At 43.4% G+C, this 18,583-nt stretch overlaps 4 protein-coding genes across 8 annotated transcripts in view; all 4 read right to left on the minus strand.

The window, feature by feature from the left end:
- LOC307239028 (signal-induced proliferation-associated 1-like protein 1) overlaps positions 1-1,153 on the minus strand; it is a 40,548-nt gene extending 39,395 nt beyond the window's left edge. The window contains exon 1 of the mRNA XM_080012231.1: positions 1,046-1,153. The gene's annotated coding sequence lies outside the window, so the exon portion shown is untranslated. The remainder of the gene's footprint in view (positions 1-1,045) is intronic.
- Positions 1,154-3,588: 2,435 nt separating this feature from the next.
- gpx2 (glutathione peroxidase 2) lies at positions 3,589-4,286 on the minus strand (the record flags this gene model as incomplete). Its single annotated transcript, XM_080012336.1, has 2 exons — positions 3,589-3,942; positions 4,065-4,286. 2 exons carry the CDS (start codon positions 4,284-4,286, stop codon positions 3,589-3,591), a joined length of 576 nt encoding a protein of 191 aa, XP_079868462.1.
- A 662-nt stretch (positions 4,287-4,948) lies between these two features.
- LOC307239291 (ras-related protein Rab-15-like) lies at positions 4,949-8,465 on the minus strand (the record flags this gene model as incomplete). 2 transcript variants are annotated; one of them, XM_080012642.1, is made up of 7 exons in its annotated part: positions 4,949-5,938; positions 6,156-6,221; positions 6,332-6,421; positions 6,525-6,602; positions 6,718-6,778; positions 6,875-6,935; positions 8,342-8,465. In XM_080012642.1, 7 exons carry the CDS (start codon positions 8,463-8,465, stop codon positions 5,777-5,779), a joined length of 642 nt encoding a protein of 213 aa, XP_079868768.1. In that variant the 3' UTR covers positions 4,949-5,776. The 2 variants fall into 2 exon arrangements, with proteins under 2 accessions (XP_079868768.1, XP_079868769.1); XM_080012643.1 differs by having other exon boundaries at positions 6,880-6,935; positions 8,342-8,423.
- Positions 8,466-9,999: 1,534 nt separating this feature from the next.
- On the minus strand, positions 10,000-16,926 carry LOC307239499 (protein max-like). 4 transcript variants are annotated; one of them, XM_080012905.1, is made up of 4 exons: positions 16,771-16,926; positions 13,256-13,363; positions 11,723-11,861; positions 10,176-11,584 (listed from the first exon to the last, which is right to left on the minus strand). In XM_080012905.1, exons 1-4 carry the CDS (start codon positions 16,804-16,806, stop codon positions 11,397-11,399), a joined length of 471 nt encoding a protein of 156 aa, XP_079869031.1. In that variant the 5' UTR covers positions 16,807-16,926; the 3' UTR covers positions 10,176-11,396. The 4 variants fall into 4 exon arrangements, with proteins under 4 accessions (XP_079869028.1, XP_079869031.1, XP_079869029.1 ...); XM_080012903.1 differs by having other exon boundaries at positions 11,723-11,918; XM_080012904.1 differs by having other exon boundaries at positions 13,235-13,363.
- Between the last annotated feature and the right edge of the window lie 1,657 nt (positions 16,927-18,583).

Here is an 18,583-nt window from a genome sequence, read left to right on the forward strand (position 1 = left end):
TGCTGCTTGTGACGTGTGCACTGTGTGACATCGCCCTCACGCTCTGCAACACACATGTTGCTGTGCACGGTGCCGGCGACGTAGATCACCGGAGGTTGCGTTTCACAGTGAGATACACGCAGCGGCGGCGGCGGGATCCCCGTGAACCCCGCGTGACACGGTCGACCGCGTGAAATCGAGCAGGCAGGTATCACGCCACAGCCCCCGCGGCACGTCCACGACGGGTGCCCGTTTGAAATGGCACGCTATGACCATGCGTTGTCACGCTTTCGACGCCACCTGTCAATCCCGTTCACACGGTACAAGTGTACTGCCGGTATTCAACCGGTACCGGTGGTGTACCGGTGGTATAACAGTAGGGCCGGGAACAAAACGCCCTTGGTCGTGAATTGAAATGACATTTTTTCATTTTTTTTGTCTGACAGCTCCGATCCGACCCACTGGAGGACGAGGAGCGGCGGGTTCGAAGAATCGGGATCAAAGCTGTCACGATTGTCACACGATCGCCTGAGAGTCTGATCGCGATTATTTGAGCTGATCGCGATCTTTTTATTATTATTATTTTTTTTTGGGGGGGGGGGGGGTGAAATCGTCGGCTCACGCGGATCGCAGCACGTTTGCGGGGTGGGGTGGTGGAGGTGGAGGTGGTGGGGGTGGTGAAAGGGGTTAAACCGATCTGAAAAACGCTCCCAATGAAAATGAGAATTCGGTGCGTTTCCGCTCGCTGTCAAGTCAGAACCCGAACCCGATCCGTTGCAGGGGCCAATGTCAACAAACGTCTCTCCCCGGTCAGGTGGACGCGGTGTTATCGCAGGCGCGCGGTGCGTCCACGCAAAAGCACTAGTTAATGCTCCGTCACTATTATTTGTATGACGATCGCCAGCTAAAATGTCACGGTCGTGACGGTAACCGCGACGACCCCCCGGGATGACTGAAAACACCGGTGGCGGTGACTGCGCACCCCGTTTTTGGGTCTCTGTGTCCCCGCCAACAGCTGGGTTCGAGCCCGCTGCGTGCGCCGGCCCCCTCCCACGACGTGCCTCACCTTTCCTCCTTCCCGGCCGCCGCACGGCACGACGCCGCCTCCCTCCTTTTGTTCCAAGTCGCGGAAGGGCTCCGAAGTCCCGGAACCCCCACGTCCACAACTCTCTTGATTCAACCCCCTCCCCGCTTCTCCTTCCTTCCTCCTTCCTCCTCCTCCTCTCCTTCTCCTTCTTCGTCTTCTGCTTCTCTCCTTCTTCGTACTTCAACCCGCTCCCGGGGGTAAAATCACAACGTCCCCGGCGCCGTCGTCCTCCGCGCTGCGAGTTGGAAGTTTGATAGAAAGTTGCGGGTTGGCCTCGTTGCGCCAGTCTGCAGCTGCCGCCGGAGGGATGAGATCATCCCCCTCCTCTCCGCCTCCGCCCCCCTCCCACACCCCCGAAAGCAAGTCTCGCGAGACAAAAAAAACCCACAAAAAAAAAAAACCCTCGCTGAGAAAAAAATAAAAATAAATCAAACGTTGCCGTGGCAACAGTGCTCACCTGTGGCGGTGTCCATTGTTCGGTTGGTGATGGTGGTGGTGGTGGTGGTGGTGTGTGTGTGTGTGTGTGTGTGTGTGTGTGTGTGTGTGTGGTGGGGGGTTGTTTTGCAGGGTCTCTTGTCCTTTACTGGCCGATTATTCTTTTCTTCCCCCCACTTCTCTATTGTAATAATAATGATATAATAACAGAGAAGGAAGAATAATAGATAGACATTCGGACAGAGACGGACAGACAGACACAGAGAAAGACAGACAGACAGACATATTTAGATAGACAGGCCGACAGACAGACAAAAAGATAGATAGATGGATAGATAGATGGATAGATAGATAGATAGATAGATAGAGACAGACAGATATTTAGATAGATATACAGACAGACAGACAGATAGATAGATAGATAGATAGATGGATAGAGACAGACAGACAAATATTTAGATAGATATACAGACAGACAGACAGACAGACAGATAGATAGATAGATAGATAGATAGATAGATAGATAGATAGATAGAGACAGACAGATATTTAGATAGATATACAGACAGACAGACAGATATTTAGATAGATATACAGACAGACAGACAGACAGACAGATAGATAGATAGAGACAGACAGACAGATATTTAGATAGATATACAGACAGACAGACAGACAGACAGACAGATAGATAGATAGATAGATAGATAGATAGATAGATAGATAGATAGATAGATAGATAGATAGATAGATAGATAGATGGATAGAGACAGACAGACAAATATTTAGATAGATATACAGACAGACAGACAGATAGATAGATAGATAGATAGATAGATAGATAGATAGATAGATAGAGACAGACAGATATTTAGATAGATATACAGACAGACAGACAGATAGATAGATAGATAGATAGATAGATAGATAGATAGATAGATAGATAGATAGATAGATAGATAGATATACAGACAGACAGATAGATAGATAGATAGATAGATGGATAGAGACAGACAGACAGATATTTAGATAGATATACAGACAGACAGACAGATCGATCGATAAATAGAGACAGACAGACAGACAGACAGATAGATAGATAGATAGATAGATAGATAGATGGATAGAGACAGACAGACAGATATTTAGATAGATATACAGACAGACAGACAGATCGATCGATAAATAGAGACAGACAGACAGACAGACAGACAGACAGACAGATAGATAGATAGACAGCCTCTGGTGTCTTAAATCTCATGAGAGGGTTGGCAGCAGGGCATTGTTCAGGGGCCCCCTGGGGGCCACTGATCAATGACTGTCCATGTCAGTGGACATACAGAGGTTCCTCTCTTCATCCCGACCCTTGTCCATGCAGAGTCGAACAACAACAGCAGAACTAGAGGACGAGGGCTGCACAATTCATACTTTGCAATACAAGCTTACACTGTATGTGTCACGCGTCTAAAAGGGGACGGGTCAAAATGTCCAAACGCTGCTCAGGACAGGAAGCTCTCCCTCTGCGGCTGTTGAGAAGTTGTCCTGGAGTTAGCGAGGAGAGGTCTTGTTCATTTGTTGAAAAATAAGTCAACACAAAAGGAGAAAGTCGCAAGTGCCTGGAGATCTTTATTCCCACAAGAACAATGTTTTGCACCGTGAATGTCAATTCATGGAGCATCAATATTTTCGTGTCATGAATAATATGAGTGGCGCCATCTGTTGGCCAAACCGCATTACGAGTCTAGAGAAAATGCCCCAATGCAGTCTCAGGTCTTTAAGTCAATATACTCAAGCATTCTCCATTTTACGCAATATCTAGTCAAAAAAAAAAAAAAATACCGTGTTAAGATTGTTTTGTTTCTTTATAACAATGAATTCACATCAGCATAGGTTTTTAAAAGGGTATAGAACACATCCGTCCAAATCCTCTTAAGCACTTACAGAGGGCTCAGGTGACATTCCCGCAGCTTTTCAGAATATCGCCTTCATTTAATAAGGCTAAAAAGAATGGACAGCAGTGTTTCACCTTTCAGGCTTATGGATGACAAGTCATAATGGGAGAAGTGGTCGGCTATTTCTAGGGCCTTTTAGGTCTTCGTTAGTCTCAAGAGTCTTTGGATGTCGGGCTCTATGTCGATGGTGGGGAAGTTCTTGCTGTAACGTTTGAAGGGCTCCCCTTCGGGCCCGATGACGAATTTCTCAAAGTTCCAAGAGATGTCGGTCCGGCTGACGGGGCTCCAGACCAGAAATTTGGGGTCCTGAATGAGGGAGACGGGGTCATCGTCGGGGTAGGGGAGCTTGTCTTTCAGGTAGGCGAAGACCGGGTGAGGGTTTGCGCCGTTGACCTCGCACTTCTGGAAGACGGTGAAGCCGGGTTCGAAGCCGCCCCCCGGACGCACATGCTTCAGCGAATTCAGGATCTCTGCATTGTTGCAATTCTCCTGCGGGAGACGCGGGACACACTTAACACTTATTTTCAGCACAATGTTTTGACTCTAGATGCAAAAAAAATAAAAATAAAACCTTTTAGGTTCTCAAAAGGTCCCCACGCTGTTCCACTGACCTGGTATCCAAACTGGTTGCAGGGGAAGCCCAGGACCACCAGCCGATGCGGGTACTTGCTCTGGAGCTGGTTGAGCTCGCCGAAGTCCCGGGCGGTGGTGCCTCAGAGCGAGGCCACATTCTCAATGAGGACCACGCGTCCCCTGAAGACGTTGAAGTCCACGGAGTCGCCCTCCAGCGTGGTGGCCCTCAGGTCGTAGAAGGTCTTGGCGATGAAGGTCATCTCGTCTGCCTTGGCCGTCGCGCCGACTGGACGGGAGCTCGGGCGTGTGCGACCGAGTCCCGGCGCCGGTCACCTGACTGAACCTGAGCCGCCGGTGTCGGATGGCCGTGCGGGAACTGGATGTGCACACCTAGAAAACGACACCGCTCCTCACTTGCACACTCGGTGAAACTCTCATTACATTTCCATTTCTTGCCTCTACACACAATAAACATAGCATAATGTTTTGTACAAGTATATGCTGTATATTTTCACAAAGATGCAGAATGGGATGAAAAGAGTTGCACCACGGCGTCCTGCTTCACTGTGTTCCTCTGCCCTATATCACTTCCTTGGTCATCAAACATTTAACATTACAATACTTGTCTTTCACAGCGTGCACTGAAAAATGGATGAATCTTCTCACTTATCTCTCAGTGGAGCTCGGCTTCACTCCCAGTTCCATTCTAGTCTCGCTGCCGTTTCAGATATCAAGATAAGAAAGAAAGGTGTCTCAAGCGTGGCCATTGGTATTAGTCCGTTGACCTAAAAATGAACTCAAGCATTCAAAGTAGTTTTGGGAAATTTATTGTAGTTTAAAAAAATAACATAATAAATCTTTATGAAATTACAATTTAGTTACAACTTTTTCCAAAATAAATAAAGCATCAACATAAGCATCTAGACAAGTATCGTGCATATATAACACTTGCAACCACATGTGATGCATTTAAGCTTCACAGTTCCTTATGGATTGTTGCCAGCTTTTGTAGTTAGCTTGCTTAAAAAACCCAGAATATGTCAATCTCCCTTCAAGGTTTAGGATATACAGTAAGGATATAAACCATTCGGTTAGATTCAACTAATTGTTGTTGCACAGAGTACAAGTGCTGAGTTTTTCCTCTGCATTTTACCATCCCAGTAACTGAAGTATCTAGCAGCAGTGGCTTTAGTTCTGAAGTGTAAATAATTAAACTTTGTGGCCCCGTGTACCATGAATATTGCATACATTGTTAAAAAAACAAAACAAAAAAAAAAAAACGCTTTTGAAGAATAAAACTGTTAACTTCTTAATTCAAAGAGATAAACTTAATAAATGAACTATATTGACAAATAAAATATTGAGCAGACCAAACTTTGTAACAGCAAAAGCCCAATAGATTAGGCCATGATGACCAATGGTATAAAAATTTAATCCACAAATTAAAGATCCTGTGAATTAGCTCGTGTTGAAGGTACAACAAACACAACGCCCCCTGCTGGACGCTAAAACAAACTGCTTCTCACCCTCCAATCTGACCAAGAAGTGAGACCAACATCCATAGACTCCTGAACAAATGAAAGGGAGTCTCAAGGAGGAGACAATGTACGGCATAATTGTGGGCTAAATGTCGCAACAATCAGATTTTTTTTCAGATTGTAAGCGCAGAATGTTGTCACCACTGTGGGTAAGACTGTCTCTAGGCACTGGCCATATCCCAATTATGTTACTGTCCGTTAACGTCCTTGTTCTAGCACGAGCAGCTCCTCTGAGTTTCGACTTCAAGGTCTTTAACATCATCATCGTCGTCCTCCAGCATCGCCGTGTCCAGATAAGAGTCCAAGGAGCCCAGGAGGTTGGAGACGTCTCTTCTGTGAGCCTGGAGCACCAGCTGTGCTAGGTGAGTAAATAACTGGAGGGGTCACAAAACACTAAATTGAAATAAATATCCTTTGGTGTTTTGTTTTTTCTAGATGCATTATTATTGTTGTTTTTTATAAATAACATAATAATAATAATAATAATAATAATAATAATAATAATAAACAAAATAATAATAAAACAATAAAATAATGACCAAAACCTCTATGAACACATTCATAATAATGATGATAAAAGCTGTCACCTACCTCATTAATGTTGTGATTGGTGCAGGCGCTGGTCTCAAAGAAGTCCAGTCCGTAGATCTCTCCGAACTAAAAGTCGTACCAGTTGCACATGGGTAAGAAACTAAACAACATTAAAAAAAAAAAAAAAAAAAATTGAAAAACGTTCCATCCCTGATACGATCAACATTCCTGCGCACCTTGCTTCCTTGTTCCTGCGGCACCTGCCTCTTGGACTCCTCGTCCGACTTGTTCCCCACCAGAACTCGCAGCACCCGGTCTGGGGCATTCTGACACAACCACAAACGGCAACGGACTCGTTACGCCTGTTGCTAAAACACACTGACACTATAGGAGGTGCAGGAAGTCCCAAAAAGTGAGGCTTTTCCTCACCTCGTCCACGTCGCTCGCCCACTTCACTATGTGTTGGAAGGATTGCTCATTCGTGATGTCATACACCAGGATAATGCCCTAGATGAGATTAAAAAAATAAAAAATAAAAAAATGAGGAGAAATTATTATGGTATTTTATTATTATGGTAATGGTACGGTAATGGTACTATAGGGTTTGGTTTGGAGGGCTGACCTGAGCCCTTCTGTAGTAATGTTTTGTGATGGTCTGGTATCGCTCCTGACCTGCTGTGTCCCTGTGGGATACAGCAGGTAAGACAAAATTAAATCATCAACACACAATAATGTAATAATGGAAAAATTATAATGTGGAATAAGAGCATTGTACTCACCATACCTGTATGCGCACTTTGATTCCATCTATTTCTAACGTCTTCATTTTAAAATCAACGCCTACAAAACACAAAATATTTATTTTAATTGACCCTAACTTCAATTCATGGATACCATTTAAACATGCAAAAATGAGTCATGTAGTAACAGTGCTATTGTGTTGTATTGGAATAGTATTAAGTATAATTTTCTGATTTGACTAGGCTGTGAAAAGTTAAAAGGTCCCTTTCAGCAAACACAAAAGAAGGTGTGTCAACAAAGAATGCAATGTTTTATTGTTAGTTTGTGACTTGTAATACAACCAGTCTAGTACCAGTCGATGAAAAACAGATGGAAATGGGGATCCACACTGCAAAAAGTCATTGGATTGGAGTCGTTGGCTCAACTTTGAAATCTGCTCCAATTTCATAAACCTGGATTTTTTTTAGGGTTTGCTCCACTCAGAATGTGCAGCTTAACTTCTTCATTTTGAATGAAGAAAACAAAAAAAAAATGAAAAAAAATAAAGCTGAAGCATTTTTCCTGCTTAATCCAATGACTCGTGTTCAGTGCTGCTGTGGGGGGGGGGTCACATGTTCCCTGGACACTTTCTCCAGGCTCCTGATCCACTGTAATCCTGGGAAATAAACACAACCTGCTTTCTTTGAACTTAGCTGCAGTTTGTAAGGAGGGAATTAATTAATTAATTTATATATATATATATATATATATATATATATATATATATATATATATATATATATATATATGTGTGTGTATTTATTTATTTATAACTGTGGCATTTCTATTTGACAGTCAGCTTTAATCAATGGACAACCCATTCATTTGCCTTTCCATTGTTCAGAAATAACTCTCATCTCCGTCAGTGATGTGGACACTGATGAACTGGAGACAGAAAATAAATATTTCCTGGCATTTCCTGCTGCAGGAAATGAATAAAGTAAAAAATAGAATCTCCATTCCATCTGTTCCCTCAGATGAAGAACGGGTTGATTGTTGCTCCTCTGCTTTGTACATTGTTTTGGGGGCGTTTGGGGACGGAACAGGGAGACAAGCAAAGCGTGTTATCTGAGAGTATACTTACTATATTCAGTATACTTTGTAGTATGTACCGAGTGTGCAAAAAGTATAGTTTATCTATTTTTGGTTGTTTTTTTGGGTTGTTTTTTTTACCACCGAAATAACACACTTTTGTCAAGTCTACTAAAGCACGGTTTAAGTTAGGTTCCTATTTAAATATACTTTATACACGTGTACGCTATACATACCAAAGCTTCACTTTAAACGAGTGCATTAAGTAAATAAGAAGTAACCCAAGAAATACACCTCAAACATACTCACAAATATGGTTTTAACACGTTATATAGTAAAAAAAAAAATATATATATATACTTTGAGTAGGGGGTTTGTGCTATCACGAGGCCATCGCAGCGTAAAAAAGTCAGGTGAACACCCCCGCACCTTACCGATGGTTGAAATATGCGACGGGTAGAATTCATTTTCCGTGAAGCGCCGCAGCAAACAGGTTTTCCCGACGCCGGAGTCTCCGAGAATCATCAACCGGAGCAGGACGTCGTACTGCTTGGCCATGTTCACTGGGTCTCCCCGCTCGGCCGCACCTGAGCCCCCATCCCCGCCACCGAGATGGGCGTCAAGGGGGGGGGGGGGGGGGGACGTCGTTTCCCCGCGACTGCGTCCGTTTGCGCTTTTTCAAAACAAAAGTTGCACTTCAGCGGTCACTCACGCGCGTCAAAGGGGGGAAGCGAAAGCAAGATTTTTTATTTGTATTTTATTTCTTTCTTTTTTTTTTTTTTTAGAAAGACTTCCAGGAACATTTGAATTCATTCGTTTTCATTTTTCAAAATTTTCAAATGCTTTTTTTTTTCCCCCACCTTTCAAAATAAAAGGTACCATTGTCGCGCCTTCTCCCTGACTTCCGCGCGTAATGAGTGTCACGCTCACGTCATTGAAATCCGGCGTCCGGTGAGTCTATTTTTCCTTTTCAAAGTAAAAGTTGCACTGGCGTGCCAATCTCGTGATAAACAAGTCTGGTGAATTATTAAGCGTCAAGGGAACGTCATTTAATTTGCTTTTAATTATTATTATTTTTTTAATTTCCGAAATAAGAGTTACACTAACGCGTCATCCCTATTTGAGGCGGGATTTGCATGTAAAGGGGCGCAGTTTTACCTTTCTACCACATATCCGGTGAGTCTTTTTGATTTTCAAAATAAAAGCTTCATACTGCGTCTGAATATTAAGTCGGAATTTTTTTTTTAATTCCTCTTTTTCTATTAACATGAGATGCTTCTGTGTTTTTCTCTTGTAATTTTCGGACTTTATTCTCAGAAATTTCCATTTTTAATTTTATTTTTTAATTTTCATTTATTTTAAACATAATGAAAGGCATAATTTTGCTTTTCCCTTTTTTTCTATTGTAGATTCCTTAATTACCATTCAAATTAATTAGTACGTAGTGACGCGGACCTCCGACCTCCGAGGCTCAAGACCCTCCAGACTAGGGGCGGGCAGTGACCTGTGCAAAGTTTGGGGCCATTGGGTCCAGTGGTGGCACGAAATCACAGTCCTGGACCCCCACCGGCTTTGACCCGATGTCGTGGCCCTGCCCCGTGATCCAGACCCTCCAGAATCGGGCAGGCGGTGTCCCGGGTCCCCACGAATCCAGGGCATCAAACGTGCCTCGATGAGTCAAAAAGCATGAAAGCAAGTCTCTTCCATCAATGTCATTAAAGAAAAAAATGCAGAGGGTTTATATGAGCCAAGAGCGAGATTAATTGACATAATGGAATTCTACGGATTTCTGTTAAGTCTGATGTCATGGTTGGAGTTCACCAGGAGTTACTGGAAGGGAACACAATCCCAAAGTGGTGGCAGGGCCCTAATAGTACCATCATCCACGCCTGGCATCAGTCGTTCTGAGTGGACGGCGTGCCAGGTTTTCTGGGCACACGTTCCGCTTCCTCGTCCCCACCGAGAGGTCTCTGAACGGCACAGCCTCTGTTCACGGTACAGCTGAGAAGGTGCGTCCCTCAACGGCCGCTGCCCATTCTCATGTGATCATCACCACCATTATCAGCTACATCAAGCCACCCAACTCCAAAAAGATTAATAACACGCTTTTATTTTGAAGGTTCGAGGATTATTCCCGGTTTATTATGGCTGGTTTAACAAGGCTGCCACAGCCTTCTGATTCGTATGAGTTGACACATAACTAGTCTTAGTGTCTTGTATCAATTAGACATCACCATCACATACAAAATATGTCACCAATAACATCTCAAAGGATAAAATAGTTTTATTTAGAGTCTTATAGTAAAGGTACGCCTCAACTTGCAAGACAATTGTTGGCAGTATGTACAACATACCTGTAATTTCCATGGAAAGGAATAAACAAATATTGATTTCGTACACAGTTATTTACCTCTGCAAAAAGAACAAACAAACTTCCCAGAGCAGGCAAATATTTGTAGGGAAGGGCTTTTTTAAACTGAAGAACTTACAACATTAAGGAGTATACAGTGTTAAATACTACACACTGACACAGACTTCTTCCATTAGCAAAAATAAAGGTCACTGCCCATAACTGCATCGCGTAACATTCAGTTTCCATTTTGGGATTATTTTAAAATGATTTCCACATTTATGGTTTGTGAATAATAAAAAAATAGAAGAGAAGAGCTTTTGAACCCGCTGAAAGAGAAATACTCTAAAACAAAAAGTCAATTCATCCTCCTATAGCCACTGAAATTACTCAAGTCAAAACCAAAGATTTACAATATGGGATAAGAAATCAAGTTCCTTGTATCACTTTAAATATAGGCATTCATTTCATTACACAAACATTTCAAGGACAACAACTTTAGCCACCTACACTGATTCAGGAGGGTTGTAAATCTTGCGTGACATCTTGCCAAAGTAAATTCAAATTATTTTCTGGAAAAGTACAAACATTATAAAGGTAAACTATTCCTAAAGGACAATTTCTCAAAGGTTTGTTAAGTCTCAAAACTCTCCAACGGGGGTTTCAGAGGTTTTCCAAAACATAAAATGCAAAGACAGGGTCTTTTTTTTTTTTTTTTTTTTCTTTCTTTCTTTTTTTTTTGTAGCTTCGCTAAATCGTTTTACGCCGCGCCACCTCCGCACTGGATTGTAAATGTTTGTTTGTTTTTTTTAAATGGAGGTTTTTTTAAAAAGCACCCAAGTCCTTCAAAAAACTGCAGAGCTGCCTCACTTTGGGGATTGGAAAGAGTTGTCGTTGAGCCACGAGGGGGGGAATGACGTGATGTTGGCAGGGGGGAAAGAGACGGAGGGAAGAAGCGTTTGAGACGTGGTGGCGCCACCTCTCTCACAGGGGTCGCACCTCGTCTCCTAGACCGAAGCAAGAGGGTCGACGCCCGGTTGGGCAGATGGAGTTTTTATTTTCGGGGGGGGGGGGGGGGGGGGGGGGCTGGTGAACGAGAGTCTCTGGTGGGAGTGCCTGGTTGGAGGGTCCGCCGGGGTTTAACTGGGCTCCACGCGCAGCTTCTTCCTGGTGGGCGGCTCCTCCGGCTCCGATTCGGAGCTGGAGTCGGAGCCGCCGTCAAAGGCCGACACGGCGCTGCCCTTGCGGTTGGTGTACAAGCTGCTGTCAGAGGAGTAGTTGTTGGCCTGGAGCTGCGTGTTCCCCTTGGCCTTCTCCAGTGCACGAACTGCATCACAACCGCCACAAGAGAGGGAGGTGAGACCCCAAAAAGGTGGAAAGGACCCAAAAAAAGAAAAAAAAAAGAAAACACTGTCCACAAAACCAGTGTTTCTATGGAAACCGGGCAGCAACGTACAATACTTACCTTGCTGTTCCAGCAGTGCATTCTGCTTCTTCAGGTCGTCGATGTCCTGCTGGTGAGTGTGGTTTTTTCGTCTCATGTACTGGATGTACTCTGTGGCTTTGTCTAGAATCTGTGCTCGGGAGGCTTGTTTGACAGAGCTCTGTCCGACAGAAATGACAGCGTTGAGGCACGGGGCCAGGACGCCCTGTCCATCACGCTGTCCCCCCCAAAAAACACTTAGCACGGGTATGTGTATTTAAATCATCAAGTTAGCACAGGTATGTGTATTCAAATCATAAAGTTCAAGAGATTTTTTGTCACATACATAAATCATGGTCATACAATTAGGAGTTAGCAATAAATACATTTTAGCATTTTTTCAGTGGTATACCATAATGAAAGTAAGACACTGTCCTATCACAATACAATACAACATTTATTATGATGAAAATATAGGACCTCAAATCTTACACGATACGGAGTCTGAAATATTAAAGGAAGTATCATTCGGAAAACACAATTTCGGTCTGATATAAGAAATAAGATAAGGGCTGAACGATTTATGGATTTCACATTGTAATCACAATTTCAAGGAGTATGATTTTACCTCGACTGGAAAGAGCGGTGGAATTGTATGCCACGCACCGTGCGTTATGCGACTAAATGTGAGGCACGGGCAAACGGATGTCAACAAAGCAGATTCTGATCTAGGCTACGCCACGAGCTTACACTGGAGCGCCAGAGTGAAAGAAGCCACGACTCAAAGTAGTTTAATGGAGGAGGATATTTCAATATAGAGTCTCAGAGGCAGAACGAGATTAAGGCAACATTTTTATTTCATGGTTTGTGGGCATTTTGGAGATTGGATTACCGCGTGTCACTTTTTTTTTTTTTAACAAGTTTAACACACCCCGGCCACTTTTGGTACACGAATCAATTATCTGTAATGAATATTCCACCGGTGACTGCGCAGTTAGGTATGGCAGCAGCACGTGGTACGAAGAAACCACAAGCATGGGAGGTTTCCATTAAAAATGAGGGGGGGAAATATTCCACCAAGCTGGTGAATATGGCAATAGAAACAAGTACTTCCTCTGCACACTTAACTGTGGAGGTCAAACTGGAGCTTTGTTGCCAACAAGCGGCTTTGTTGGATTTTCTTTTCCTCTTCTCAGTAAACATAGAGTTGTTTGTATATATATTTCCAAGCTTAAAAAAAGCCATGCAAATAACAATCAATTACCCAATTGTCTCCAAATCATTCAGCCCTACTTACCGTTACAATCTGGTTCAATGTCATGGGCCACAGTACAATTCCTAAACATTCGATTTAAAATGTATAGCTGAATGTAGTGATAAATATAATGTGGTTTAAAATAAATTGTCATATAATCCATTTTCTACAATAAAATGTTCCACATCGTCAAGTGCCGATAATGTCTACGGCTGTTTTGTCGTCTTCAGTCATGCCTTAACATATGGTATTAGAAAACAAATTTAAAAAAATGGAGAATAAAAATGAAAATACTTTACTTGAAATACTTTTCTGCTCACCTTCTCCCCTTGTAAGGCAGGAACAGAGTCTCGTAAACTGTGAAAGCTGTCTTTAATGTGGTCCCTGCGTTTGCGCTCCAGCGCGTTGTGGTGTGCTCGCTTGTCTGCCTGCAAGTCAAAAAAAAAAAAAAAAAAAAAAAAAGTGGTATATTTAGAAAATTCAACAAACACGTGCACTCAATTAAAATGCAATCAAACTTACGGACCCATTGATCCCTCGCGCGGTAGGAACTTTATAACTACCGTTGTCGAAACCATTTTTTGTCTCTCTTTGTATTATTGGCATATGATTAAATACACTGATTAAAAAGTTGTTGGACTTGGCTCTTTGGGTGAGAACAGCCAGCAGACTCTGGAAGCTGGAGCCGAGGCCAAACAGCTGGTTTCCAAATTGACGGCCTTTAAAATCAGAAATGGATTATGGCAAAAATGACATGGTGTCAGGTGACAAATTTGGCCCCGTGCTTGTTCTTTCATTTCATTTTTTCCCTGCTGGCATCATAAAATTGGCAAAGCCACCCTTCAAGCTTCAACGGTTAAAAGACAGTGCTTATTGTCCTGCTGTGAGTGACATTTGGCCTGAGCGCCGACCAAGACCTAAGGCAAACACGTCTATCAGTCCTCCGTCAAAATCCATAAACACTGGGGACAGATACTTTCAAAACAACTCAATCTAGGTTTCCACCGCTATTTAAATTGGTCAAGTAGCGATTTTTTTGGGGTTCCAAATTAAACACAGCAGGGCCAACAGACACACAGAATTTATTTATTTATTTATTTAACATAAAATCCAACAGGAATTATCCCTGTCCTTTGTGTTGTGGTATTTGTTTTTAGTAATGATGTTTAATTCAATTTCTGTTTATTTGAATTCAGAGTTGCAGAGGGCTGGAGTCTATCCTGGCCTAGGCCTTCATTTAGATTCCAAAGATTCAACAAGACAATCTAGTTTCGAATTTGCCTAAATTTTGTTTCATGACACACACACACACGCGTTTGTGTGCAAACCCACAAACATGAGAACCTGCACTGCACACAGACAGACACACCCTGACCAGACATTCAAACTCATAAACCCCTCCTGTAACTGAGCTCTTCAGCCTGCGGCCACTTCACCTGTGGAGGCAGATTCTACATTAAGCAATAGCGACCAGACCGGACTGTCCTGGCAGTTTAACCTAGGCAGGACAAATGTGTGGGTCCTTAAACTGGTACTTAAAGCTAACTGGTGTTAAGATCAAAGTATGTATTGTGTACTTCCTAGTGAGGCTGCAGAGAAAAAAAAAATGTAAGTCGGAAACTAATTTCAGGAAAGAATTATCTAACAAAACAATTGAGTTCTTTGGGAAGCTCTTCTCCACCATTCCACATTAAAACCAGCCACAATCACACCTGGGAATGGGAATTGCTTTTAAGAGACCCTACTTTTAGCCAGATATATCCAGATTGTGTCATAGACATGTGGTTCAAATGCATTGCCAGTGACCACTTGTGACATTTTTTTCTTCCCCCGTAGAAGGTAGAAACACCCACTCCGTTGCCTTCAACTGAGTCAATTTAAGGTGCTTTATATTTTTTTTAATTGCTGTCATGTTCAGCTGTATAACTCTGTGATATGAATCATCAAGTTTACTTTGAAGTGAATCGTTCGATCAGATAGGGATGCCATTTTCGAATGAGTTACTGTTTATAATAAATTACAGATTCTCTCTTTTTGGAGTGACTGACCTGCCGGATTAAAAAAGTATGTTACACATCACAGTTCCATTTTTTTTTTTCATGAACATGGACTTCAACTTAAGCAAGATGATGAACGTGGTCAGTGTCGCCAAGTGCACTATGTGTTGATTGCGTGCATAACATTTGTAGAATGCGATATGTAGAACTACACGTTACGTCTGGTTTAACCACATTCGCACAAATAAGTAATTATTTTCAGTGGAGGAGGGTTGCCATTTCCGTTCCTCAATCGTACATAATTGCTAGATACCACTTGATTTACACATTTTACCACCTTTATTTCATATTAAAAGGATAAAGGTTGAAATAGCTGAAATAAGGCACTCTGCAAAAGGAAACGCACTCTGACTGGGAGATCAGGTTCTGTCAACATGTGGACAGGTACAGTCATATACTCATGACCTTCAAGTACAACATGGAGGCCTGCATCCTTCAACATTACACATCTTCACCAATTTAGGATTCATGTATACTGGTCACTGCGCCCTGACAGAGGCACATCACAACGCTGGCACAAAGCTTCGGATCAAGATTAATCAGATGGGGGAGGGGAATCCCATCCCAGCAGATATATCTGCTCAGATTAGGGGCCTGATGTGTTTCGACATTCTCACATTTGAAGGCAGGGACAAATTATTTAGGAGTGACCGCAGCCTTGCATATCCGGACGTATCAGCCAAATTTCCAGAGGTTGAATCTTAAGGTCCCACGGGTTCAGTTGTACACGGAACATTATGACGATGTTAAAATTCTGCTTATAAGGAGCATGTAGGGAATTGTAACTACGTGAACAACACATCTAATTCATATTATGGGATAAGACGTTTTCCACGGACAGACTTAACCGTCACTGTTTAAAAATCAAATGCCACCGAACACAAAAAAAACAAAACCAACAAAATCCGCGACCGTGTTCAAATGATAAGTTTCGGTTTCATTTTGACCTTTAAGGGAAATTACACACACAAAACAAAAAACCACATTGCGCTTGCGTACAGATCATAGACATGCATGCGATTCTCACAATTTCCCCTTTCGCGAGTGAATTGTTGATACAGGTTTCTTTCGATTTCTTTTTTGCAGATGGAAACTTTTTAGTCAATTTTTGGTGGATAATTAACTTTTTTTTTTTTTTTTTTTTTTTCAATCATTAAGGTTGTTTTAGATTTTCATATTGTAAAATGTTGTTATTCTTATTAGTTTGTTATTACTGTCTGTTGTTGTTTTGATATGCGCTGCAACAGCGCAATCTGGGGATGAATTAAGTATCCGTCCATTCCTCCCTCCATCTGTCTGTTTTACACCGGACGGTAGGTAACGTCACGCTGATCCCAAACGACCTGACCTTGCGCGAAAGACTCGAAATGGCGTGTAAACACCAGGCCATTATAAATGATCAGCAACAAACGACACATCCATCCGGAAATATTTAACCACCTAGAGTGAAACGCGGATTAGCTCCGCCTCCTTAGCATGCTAACGCTACTCTGACTCTTAAAGCTCGACCCGTGTTTAGCGCCCAAAAGCTGGCGTGACGTTAGCAAAGCTGCCATCATATCGTCCCTTCACAGTGCCCGGCATGTTCTCCGGCTCGCGAACGAAATTAGTGGATTTTTTTTGGATTTTTTTTTTGAATGCCCGGCGAGCCTTCCATTTGGAGTTTATTTACGTCCGCGAGGCTCGCCCCGCTCGCCGAGCTCGGCCGGCTATGTGGAAGCGCCCGCACGGGTACGCTCGACAGCCAACTCTCCGGTAAAGGCGAATAAACAACATACATCACTGTCGACTTCGATATCGTCGTTGTCGCTCATTCTTCGGCGAGGGGGCGTGGGGCGGCGAAGCGAGTGAGCTGTCGGCGGACCACGGCGCGAACCACACGGTAATAATTGCAGAAACCGAAGCCGCTAGCACAACATCAGGGACATGACGAGCGACGGCTCCGCTCCACGTGATTCGCCTACACATGGACGGGGAGGGGGGGGGGGGGGCGCATGCGCCGTGCGTGTCCCCACACGCACGGCGCATGCGCGACGCGAGGGGCTCCGGGTAATGTATTTCTTTTGCGGTCCTGTAGTCAGGGGCCTTGGGAAGAAAGTGCAAAAAAAAAAACTGCACGTTTCCCTCCTTTTGTATTGTTCTTATCGTTCATATCCATTATGATATGGTCACGTTCGATCCTAGACGTACACGACACAAACCTCCCTGCTTTTACATGTATAATTGCTGATTTGGAGGTTTACTGGTTTATTGTCTTGCGTTTATTTTATTGTTGTTTATTGTTCTGATGATGCGCTACTGTATACATCACTATTTTTAATGGGGGTTGAATAAAGTGTCTGTCTGCCTGTCTGTCTGTCTGTCTTTCGAAGCATGAACAAGAGCTGGTCTCCTAAGTTGAAATGTCATCTCATTTTAAAGAGGAAAATCTCCACCGATGTCACATACATGTACACATATATACATATATAGTTATGTCGTCTGAGGTCGGGATCTTCCCTCTTTAACTGGCAGGGTGGGTGAACATAAAGGCAAAGGTTGCAAACTTGGGTTCCAACTCCAAAATATTATATGTACTTCCACAAAACAACTTTCAATTCTTCAAGACCGGGCATTCACAAAACCAAAAACAGGGTTTACGGAATGAACGCATTCTTATCTCAAAACTTTCTGACAAACATTTCTCTTCCTGCTTCTCTTGCCCCCCCAAGCATTTTAGTCTCCTCCAGTAATCAGTCTATATTCCCCTCATCTGGGGCCCCCGTCTCCTGGAGTGAGGGAAGTGTAGTCATTTGGTTGGCAGCCATCATGAACTGCCATTCCTGTGCCAGCCACCATGTAGGGATGTACCTTCCTTGGCCAACAGTCCCTCTGAAGACATTACATATCCCCCTTCCCTTAGGTCCCTTAGGCCCCCGATGCCCAAAGGATATCCCTCCAAGATAGGGCATCGGCACTGCAATGTTGTCAACTTAACCTGTGAATGACAGAAAAGTTGAAGGCCGGGAGACTCAGGAACCATCTAGTGACCCGTCCATTAGTCTCCCTATTCCTTGCCATCCACTGTAGGGGGGCAATTTACGTCACCAATGCAAATTTCCTTCCCGGCAGGTAATAGCATTGAGCCTCAGGAACCCATTTAATAGCGAAGCATTCCTTCTCCAGTGTGGAATACCTCCTCTCATGTGGCAATAATTTTCTGCTACCGTACAGGATGGGATGCTCCTCGCCCTCTTAGGCTTGTGACAAGAACCGCCTCAAGACCCACCTCAGATGCGTCTGCCTGGACTATAAACTCTTAATTATAATCAGAGACCACCAGGACGGGCCGTGAACACAGGGCTATCTTCAGGTTGGGGAAGGGCTCCTCTGCCTTCTGGGACTATGTCACCATCCTGGGATGTTTCTTGGGGGTCAACTCTGTTTTAGGGGCAATCGGGCCTGAGAAGTTAGGAACAAATCTCCTCCTCGCCAACAAATGCCTTCACCTGCCTCCCGGATATGGGGCGGGGCCAGGCCAGTCCTGAATTAACCTCAGTTTGGCTTGCTGGGGTTTGATAAGGCCACTTTACCTTCACTTTTACTGGAACT

This window comes from Zeus faber (genome assembly GCF_960531495.2).
Source record: "Zeus faber genome assembly, chromosome: 13".
NCBI classification, from domain to species: domain Eukaryota; kingdom Metazoa; phylum Chordata; class Actinopteri; order Zeiformes; family Zeidae; genus Zeus; species Zeus faber.

Excerpts from the sequence above, each read along its gene's own strand:
- LOC307239499 (XM_080012902.1), bottom strand. The coding sequence starts at position 16,806 with ATGAGCGACAACGACGATATCGAAGTCGACAGTGAT. Across the intron at positions 13,364-16,770 it reads ATATCGAAGTCGACAGTGAT|GCAGACAAGCGAGCACACCA; the intron begins GTATGTTGTTTA and ends TTTGACTTGCAG. Across the intron at positions 11,862-13,255 it reads CTGCCTTACAAGGGGAGAAG|AGCTCTGTCAAACAAGCCTC; the intron begins GTGAGCAGAAAA and ends TCTGTCGGACAG.